The sequence below is a fragment of the Coregonus clupeaformis genome, unplaced genomic scaffold (genome assembly GCF_020615455.1).
Source record: "Coregonus clupeaformis isolate EN_2021a unplaced genomic scaffold, ASM2061545v1 scaf2165, whole genome shotgun sequence".
NCBI classification, from domain to species: domain Eukaryota; kingdom Metazoa; phylum Chordata; class Actinopteri; order Salmoniformes; family Salmonidae; genus Coregonus; species Coregonus clupeaformis.
The window spans coordinates 78,902-88,764 of NW_025535619.1; the positions used below are offsets into that span (position 1 = coordinate 78,902).

At 45.3% G+C, this 9,863-nt stretch overlaps 1 protein-coding gene across 1 annotated transcript in view; it reads left to right on the forward strand.

The window, feature by feature from the left end:
- LOC121534011 (regulatory-associated protein of mTOR) overlaps positions 1–9,267 on the forward strand; it is a gene marked incomplete at both ends in the record, with an annotated part of 87,362 nt that extends 78,095 nt beyond the window's left edge. The window contains 5 exons of the mRNA XM_045219229.1: positions 281–472; positions 3,240–3,380; positions 3,564–3,684; positions 3,991–4,131; positions 9,112–9,267. Coding sequence (XP_045075164.1) covers positions 281–472; positions 3,240–3,380; positions 3,564–3,684; positions 3,991–4,131; positions 9,112–9,267 — 751 coding nt within the window. The remainder of the gene's footprint in view (positions 1–280; positions 473–3,239; positions 3,381–3,563; positions 3,685–3,990; positions 4,132–9,111) is intronic.
- Between the last annotated feature and the right edge of the window lie 596 nt (positions 9,268–9,863).

The following is a 9,863-nucleotide window of genomic DNA, read 5'->3' on the forward strand; positions in this document are numbered from 1 at the left end:
CAAGCATTGGACATCTACCCTTCAGGTTCACAGTGGGAGGTTGAGGTTAGTTCCCTGTTGGGTTTGCCCATAGACTTCGAGATGGTAAGCTCCGCTTAAAGCCAAGTCATAAAGGCCTATGGATTAGGCTACAGGGTCTCATCAAAGGAAATTGTGTGGACGTGTGTGTGAATTACTGACATGGCCCCCCTCTTTGTCTCCTCCCTTCCAACTCCTTTCTCCTCCTCCTCCTCCTCCACTCACCCTCTACTTCCCTTCTTTTCTCCCCCTCCCTCCCCAGGAGGCCTGTCTTCAGGGGAACCTGATAGCTATCTGCCTGGAGCAGCTCTCTGACCCTCATCCCCTGCTACGTCAGTGGGTGGCCATCTGCCTGGGACGCATCTGGCAGAACTTTGACTCGGCCCGCTGGTGTGGTGTCAGGGACAGCGCCCACGAGAAGCTCTACAGCCTGCTGTCCGACCCCATACCTGAGGTGAGAGGGAAGGAATACACCTTTCACATACACCTTTGGGACATACACACCTTTCAGACATGCACACACACCTTTGGGACATACACACACACACAGTCACCGAATGTAACACACATACCTAGCAGATTGGGGGTTCAGTGGTTCCTTTAGAATTTTGAGGACCTGAGGGACAGTGAATAGTCAGTTTGCCCTGTATTTCACCCACCACACATGGGTGAAATGCAGGACACACGCACACACACACACACACACTGAGACATGGAACATCTGTTGCCTGCAGCCTAGCAGGGCAACCTCTCTCTCTAGAGGCCAAGCAGCTGCTGTGGCTGAAGGGTGAGACTAGGGTCTGCATCCACTCTGACATACACATATACAGTGAGGGAAAAAAGTATTTGATCCCCTGCTGATTTTGTACGTTTGCCCACTGACAAAGACATGATCAGTCTATAATTTTAATGGTAGGTTTATTTGAATAGTGAGAGACAGAATAACAACAAAAAAATCCAGAAAAACGCATGTCAGAAATGTTATAAATTGATTTGCATTTTAATGAGGGAAATAAGTATTTGACCCCCTCTCAATCAGAAAGATTTCTGGCTCCCAGGTGTCTTTTTATACAGGTAACGAACTGAGATTAGGAGCACACTCTTAAGGGAGTGCTCCTAATCGCAGTTTGTTACCTGTATAAAAGACACCTGTCCACAGAAGCAATCAATGAATCATATTCCAAACTCTCCACCATGGCCAAGACCAAAGAGCTCTCCAAGGATGTCAGGGACAAGATTGTAGACCTACACAAGGCTGGAATGGGCTACAAGAGCATCGCCAAGCAGCTTGGTGAGAAGGTGACAACAGTTGGTGCGATTATTTGCAAATGGAAGAAACACAAAAGAACTGTCAATCTCCCTCGGGCTAGGGCTCCATGCAAGATCTCACCTCGTGGAGTTGCAATGATCATGAGAACGGTGAGGAATCAACCCAGAACTACGCGGGAGGATCTTGTCAATGATCTCAAGGCAGCTGGGACCATAGTCACCAAGAAAACAATTGGTAACACACTATGCCGTGAAGGACTGAAATCCTGCAGCGCCCGCAAGTTCCCCCTGTTCAAGAAAGCACACATACAGGCCCATCTGAAGTTTGCCAGTGAACATCTGAATGATTCAGAGGAGAACTGGGTGAAAGTGTTGTGGTCAGATGAGACCAAAATGGAGCTCTTCGGCATCAACTCAACTCGCCGTGTTTGGAGGAGGAGGAATGCTGCCTATGACCCCAAGAACACCATCCCCACCGTCAAACATGGAGGTGGAAACATTATGCTTTGGGGCTGTTTTTCTGCTAAGGGGACAGGACAACTTCACCGCATCAAAAGGACGATGGACGGGGCCATGTACCGTCAAATCCTGGGTGAGAACCTCCTTCCCTCAGCCAGGGCATTGAAAATGGGTCGTGGATGGGTATTCCAGCATGACAATGACCCAAAACACATGGCCAAGGCAACAAAGGAGTGGCTCAAGAAGAAGCACATTAAGGTCCTGGAGTGGCCTAGCCAGTCTCCAGACCTTAATCCCATAGAAAATCTGTGGAGGGAGCTGAAGGTTCGAGTTGCCAAACGTCAGCCTCAAAACCTTAACGACTTGGAGAAGATCTGCAAAGAGGAGTGGGACAAAATCCCTCCTGAGATGTGTGCAAACCTGTTGGTCAACTACAAGAAACGTCTGACCTCTGTGATTGCCAACAAGGGTTTTGCCACCAAGTACTAAGTCATGTTTAGCAGCGGGGTCAAATAATTATTTCCCTCATTAAAATGCAAATCAATTTATAACATTTTTGACATGCGTTTCTTCTGTTGTTATTCATTTTTTTGTTGTTATTCTGTCTCTCACTGTTCAAATAAACCTACCATTAAAATTATAGACTGATCATTTCTTTGTCAGTGGGCAAACGTACAAAATCAGCAGGGGATCAAATACCCTTTTCCCTCACTGTATGTGTGTGAGTGTATCCATGCATACACTCACAATGCCTGAAGAGAATTGGGTATTTGAGTGCATCACCAGGGACATTGGAGAACCCAGGCACACACAAACCACAATCTAAAAACGTATATTTATTACTCGACTAGTTTGATCAGCTCCCTCCTCTTCAGTTCCTCTCTTTAAAATGAAGGTGTGTGTCTAGTACCCCATAGAACGCAGAGGGAGAGAGATGGACAGAGTGAGAGAGACTGGAGAGAACAGAGGGAGGCAGAGGGATGGAAGATAGATCAGTGACTAAGCAGAAAGGGGTTTTAATTAACTTTCAGCTGAGGCCTGTTGGGGGGGGTTTCTCAAGAGGAGAGGTATATTTACTCTTTGCAACACACACACACACACACAGGGCCAGATTTGAGTTTTGCATATGACAGGCACTGCTCTGAGAGAGATACTTAGAGAATACTCAATGGATTATGTGGACCGGCACTTTCTTAGATTACAATTTAGAAGTAGGAGTTATTGTTACTTAGCTTATGCAGTAACTTAGTGTGATGGGAGGTATTGCGTGACCAATGGTGAATTATTATTTTCAGGCACCTTTGATTTTCTCAGTAAATATGTCTGCAATAGAAATGAGAGGATTAAGTAGTGAGTATTAGTATTGATTCCCCTTTAAAAAGCAGTACCAAAGCAATCTAACCAATGACTGACCAATGACTTGGTCTGGATCCAACCAGGAAGTGACTAGGGACTGGCTTCTCTTGGTACCAAACTATCCCCGGTCTCCTCAGGTGCGCTGTGCGGCGGTGTTTGCCCTGGGGACATTTGTGGGGAACTCAGCTGAGCGGACGGACCACTCTACGACCATCGACCACAACGTGGCCATGATGCTGGCACAGCTCATCAACGACGGCAGCCCTGTGGTCCGCAAGGTGGGTCACACACACACGTACACACTTCTTTTTCTCATCTCGCTATTTCCAATGTTCTTGGTAAGGTCGTTGACTGATTTTACTGTGGCTGGTTGACCGTGATACGTCTTTTGCTGTGGTTGACTAGGTTCTACCATGTGTGTTGGATTATGGTTGACTATGTGGTCGCGTTGTGTTCTCCAGGAGCTGGTGGTGGCTCTGAGTCACCTGGTGGTTCAGTATGAGAGTAACTTCTGCACCGTGGCCCTGCAGTTCATGGAGGAGGAGAAGAACTACACTGTACCCTCACCTGCCAACACCTTAGGTACACACACACACACACACACACCACATGCACACACTTCGATCTTCTGTCATAATCATTACAATAGGAAGTCATTGACGTGTATTGTTGTAAAGCACACTGGTCCACTCATACTAACTGCTGTACATGTGAAATGGGGTTTAGGGATCTGAGGGAGTTTTAATGAAATATGCAGCATGTTTTGATAGAGCACATCAATATTTAAAATGACCTTTATTACCTATTCTCACATTGATTGTCATGTCGCTACTGTATTCCATTTAGTGCCAAATGAATCAGTTAATTGACCTGTGTGTGTCTGTACAGAGCCTGGTAACCTGACTCCAGTGCGCGACAGCCCGGCCGTCCCTCGGCTGCGTTCAGTCAATTCCTACACCAACATCAGAGCTGCCACCACCGCACGCAACCTCAACAAGAGCCTGCAGAACCTCAACCTCAACGAAGAGGGTAGGAGAGAGAGATGGAGAGGATGACATCGAGGCTGAAAGAAAGAGAGATGGAAATAAAGGGAGAGATACATGTGGTTATGTACTGTAGAGGGAGATGGAGAGAAAGAAATGGACGTAAGGGTAGAGACTTCTCTTCTCTCTGTTTGACTGCCTCTCTTCTTTCCGAAAGAGTTACTTGAAGTGATTTGAAGAATCATCATCATCATAGTTACGATGGCAAAGTCACGACAGAGAATATAATCCTCCTCGGGTTTACTACGCTGATGCTAGGGCTTAGCGTGTGTTTGTGTGTGTTGGGGTTGGGGGGGGGGGGGCTGTCTTACTCCGCTCGCGCACACACACACACAGTTTTGAGAGCCTATGTCCATCATACACGTACAGCATTATTGGAGGATTACACTCTAGACCCTCTCTCAGCCCCCGCTGTGCTGACTGACTCAGATGTCAGCTCATTCTAGCTGAAGGCCCTGTCAGCACAGCCACATGGCAATATAGCCATGCTGAGTAATACTAGCTGCTAGCACGTTAGCTTACAGCTTACAGCCTCTCTCGATCCACATCGTCCACTCATTCTAACTGACAGCGGTTCTTGTCACCAATAACCATGACAAACCGTTTAGCCTGCCTTGCCTACTCCCAATCCCCATCTCAATATGCACTCCGTCACAGGGATATATGGTGGCCATTTTGTGTGAGTCAGACGATGATAATGGGAAGTTGTGTAGAGTTATAGAGTGTGATGACTCGGGAGGACAGTTAGAATAGGCTGGGGAGATTGAATGGAAGGTCCAGTCGATAGCTTGTAGTTTCTAGTTTTCTAGCTAGAGGCAGATTTGGTGGGTGGGGGGGGTGTTTGATTTCTTGAGCTAGCAAAAAGTTAACACTTCACTTTACCTGCAGAAACACACACATACACACACAAAATCAAAAATCAGAACAGAACAAGTACTTTATTTTCAAGCTCCATTTGTTACTGGTCCATATGCATTACATCAGGGTATAGTTATTCTGGTATAATATGGTATATTTCAGGGTAAACACTACCATTCAAAAGTTTAGGGTCACTTAGAAATGTCCTTGTTTTTGAAAGAAAAGCAATTGTTTTGGCCATTAAAATAACATCAAATTGTTCAGAAATACTGTGTATACATTGCTAATGTTGTAAATAGCTATTGTAGCTGGAAACGGCTGATTTTTAATGGACTATCTACATAGGCGTACAGAGGCCCATTATCAGCAACCATCAGTCCTGTGTTCCAATGGCGCGTTGTGTTTGCTAATCCAAGTTTATAATTTTAAAAGGCTAATTGATCATTAGAAAACCCTTTTGCAATTATGTTAGCACAGCTGAAAACTGTTGTGCTGATTAAAGCAGCAATAAAACTGGCAATTGTGGGTTCGATTACAGGCTCAAAATGGCCAGAAACATTTATATTTCAGTCATTTAGCAGACGCTCTTATCCAGAGCGACTTACACTTGAGTGCATACATTTTCATACTGGAAACAAAGAACTTTCTTCTGAAACTCGTCAGTCTCTTCTTGTTCTGAGAAATGAAGGCTATTCCATGCGAGAAATTGCCAAGAAACTGAAGATCTCGTACAACGCTGTGTACTACTCCCTTCACAGAACAGCGCAAACTGGCTCTAACCAGAATAGAAAGAGGAGTGGGAGGCCCCGGTGCACAACAGAGCAAGAGGACAAATACATTAGTGTCTAGTTTGAGAAACAGACGCCTCACAGGTGCTCAACTGGCAGCTTCATTAAATAGTACCCGCAAAACACCAGTCTCAACGTCAACAGTGAAGAGGCGACTCCGGGATGCTGACCTTCTAGGCAGAGTTGCAAAGAGAAAGCCATATCTCAGACTGGCCAATAAAAAGAAAAGATTAAGATGGGCAAAAGAACACAGACACTGGACAGAGGAAGATTGGAATAAAGTGTTATGGACAGACAAATCGAAGTTTGAGGTGTTCGGATCACAAAGAAGAACATTTGTGAGACGCAGACCAAATGAAAAGATGCTGGAGGAGTGCTTGATGCCATCTGTCAAGCATGGTGGAGGCAATGTGATGGTCTGGGGGTGCTTTGGTGGTGGTAAAGTGGGAGATTTGTACAGGGTAAAAGGGATCTTGAAGAAGGAAGGCTATCACTCTATTTTGCAACGCCATCTCATACCCTGTGGACGGCGCTTGATTGGAGCCAATTTCCTCCTACAACAGGACAATGACCCAAAGCACAGCTCCAAACTATGCAATAACTACACTGCTCAAAAAAATAAAGGGAACACTTAAACAACACAATGTAACTCCAAGTCAATCACACTTCTGTGAAATCAAACTGTCCACTTAGGAAGCAACACTGATTGACAATAAATGTCACATGCTGTTGTGCAAATGGAATAGACAACAGGTGGAAATTATAGGCAATTAGCAAGACACCCCCAATAAAGGACTGGTTTTGCAGGTGGTGACCACAGACCACTTCTCAGTTCCTATGCTTCCTGGCTGATGTTTTGGTCACTTTTGAATGCTGGCGGTGCTTTCACTCTAGTGGTAGCATGAGACGGAGTCTACAACCCACACAAGTGGCTCAGGTAGTGCAGCTCATCCAAGATGGCACATCAATGCGAGCTGTGGCAAGAAGGTTTGCTGTGTCTGTCAGCGTAGTGTCCAGAGCATGGAGGCGCTACCAGGAGACAGGCCAGTACATCAGGAGACGTGGAGGAGGCCGTAGAGGGCAACAACCCAGCAGCAGGACTGCTACCTCCGCCTTTGTGCAAGGAGGAGCAGGAGGAGCACTGCCAGAGCCCTGCAAAATGACCTCCAGCAGGCCACAAATGTGCATGTGTCTGCTCAAACGGTCAGAAACAGACTCCATGAGGGTGGTATGAGGGCCCGACGTCCACAGGTGGGGGGTTGTGCTTACAGCCCAACACCGTGCAGGACGCTTTGGCATTTGCCAGAGAACACCAAGATTGGCAAATTCGCCACTGGCGCCCTGTGCTCTTCACAGATGAAAGCAGGTTCACACTGAGCACATGTGACAGACGTGACAGAGTCTGGAGACGCCGTGGAGAACGTTCTGCTGCCTGCAACATCCTCCAGCATGACCGGTTTGGCGGTGGGTCAGTCATGGTGTGGGGTGGCATTTCTTTGGGGGGCCGCACAGCCCTCCATGTGCTCGCCAGAGGTACCCTGACTGCCATTCGGTACCGAGATGAGATCCTCAGACCCCTCGTGAGACCATATGCTGGTGCGGTTGGCCCTGGGTTCCTCCTAATGCAAGACAATGCTAGACCTCATGTGGCTGGAGTGTGTCAGCAGTTCCTGCAAGAGGAAGGCATTGATGCTATGGACTGGCCCGTCCGTTCCCCAGACCTGAATCCAATTGAGCACATCTGGGACATCATGTCTCGCTCCATCCACCAACGCCACGTTGCACCACAGACTGTCCAGGAGTTGGCGGATGCTTTAGTCCAGGTCTGGGAGGAGATCCCTCAGGAGACCATCCGCCACCTCATCAGGAGCATGCCCAGGCGTTGTAGGGAGGTCATACAGGCACATGGAGGCCACACACACTACTGAGTGTACACATGTACATATTACCTCAACTACCTCAACTAGCCGGTGCCCCCGCACATTGACTCTGCAACGGTACCCCCCTGTATATATAGCCTCCCTACTGTCACTTTATTTTACTTCTGCTCTTTTTTTTTCTCAACACTTTTTTGTTGTTGTTTTATTTTTACTTTTTTTGTTTAAAATAAATGCACTGTTGGTTAAGGGCTGTAAGTAAGCATTTCACTGTAATGTCTGCACCTGTTGTATTCGGCGCATGGTCCTCTGTAGCTCAGCTGGTAGAGCACGGCGCTTGTAACGCCAAGGAAGTGGGTTCGATCCCCGGGACCACCCATACACAAAAAAAAATGTATGCACGCATGACTGTAAGTCGCTTTGGATAAAAGCGTCTGCTAAATGGCATATTATTATTATTATTATTATTATTATTATTAAAATTTGATTTGATTTGATTTGAGCCTCATTTTGACTTGTTTTAAGGACATTACATCAAAGTTGGATCAGCCTGTAGTGTGGTTTTCCACTTTAATTTTGAGGGTGACTCCAAATCAAGACCACCATGGGTTGATAAATTTGATTTCCATTGATAATTCAACTACGTAAAGAAAAAAGTATTTAATAAGATTATTTCATTCATTCATATCTAGGATGTGTTATTTTAGTGTTCCCTTTATTTTTTTGAGCAGTGTATTTAGGGAAGAAGCAGTCAGCTGGTATTTTGTCTATAATGGAGTGGCGAGCACAGTCACCGGATCTCAACCCTATTGAGCTGTTGAGGGAGCAGCTTGATCGTATGGTACGTAAGAAGTGCCCATCAAGCCAATCCAACTTGTGGGAGGTGCTTCAGGAAGCATGGGGTGAAATCTCTTCAGATTACCTCAACAAATTGACAACTAGAATGCCAAAGGTCTGCAAGGCTACAACTGGAGGATTCTTTGACGAAAGCAAAGTTTGAAGGACACAATTATTATTTCAATTATTATGTCAATGACTACATTTCCTATTAATTTTGCTATATTTCCTATTCAAACTCATTTCATGTATGTTTTCATGGAAAACAAGGACATTTCTAAGCGACCCCAAACTTTTGAATGGTAGTGTTTTTATTCTGGTATAATATGGAATATTTCAGGGTACAGTTATTCTGGTATAATATAGCATATTTCAGCGTATAGTTATTCTGGTATAATATGGTATATTTCAGGGTATAGTTGTTCTGGTATAATATGGTATATTTCAGGGTATAGTTATTCTGGTATAAAATGGTATATTTCAGGGTATATTTATTCTGGTATAATATGGTATATTTCAGGGTATAGTTATTCTGGTATAATATGGTATATTTCAGGTTATAGTGATTCTGTTGTGTAACTACTATTCTGTAATTTGTATGTCTAGGTGGTCCGGTGGCATTCTCGCCAGGTAACTTGAGCACCAGCAGCAGTGCTAGCAGCACCCTGGGTAGCCCTGACAACGATGAGTACATCCTCTCCTTTGAGACTATCGACAAGATGAGACGAGTCTCCTCTTACTCCTCCCTCAACTCCCTTATAGGTAGGAAAACTACTAATCTACACCACCCTTACTACTGCCCTACAGTACCCTTACTACTGACCTACACTACCCTTACTACTAATCTACACCACCCTTACTACTGACCTACACTACCCTTACTACTAATCTACACCACCCTTACTACTGACCTACACTACCCTTACTACTAATCTACACTACCCTTACTACTGACCTACAGTACCCTTACTACTAATCTACACTACCCTTACTACTGACCTACACTACCCTTACTACTGACCTACACCACCCTTACTACTGACCTACACTACCCTTACTACTAATCTACACCACCCTTACTACTGACCTACAGTACCCTTACTACTAATCTACACTACCCTTACTACTGACCTACACTACCCTTACTACTGACCTACACTACCCTTACTACTGACCTACAGTACCCTTACTACTAATCTACACTACCCTTACTACTGACCTACACTACCCTTACTACTAATCTACACTACCCTTACTACTGACCTACAGTACCCTTACTACTAATCTACACTACCCTTACTACTGACCTACAGTACCCTTACTACTAATCTACACTACCCTTACTACTGACCTACACT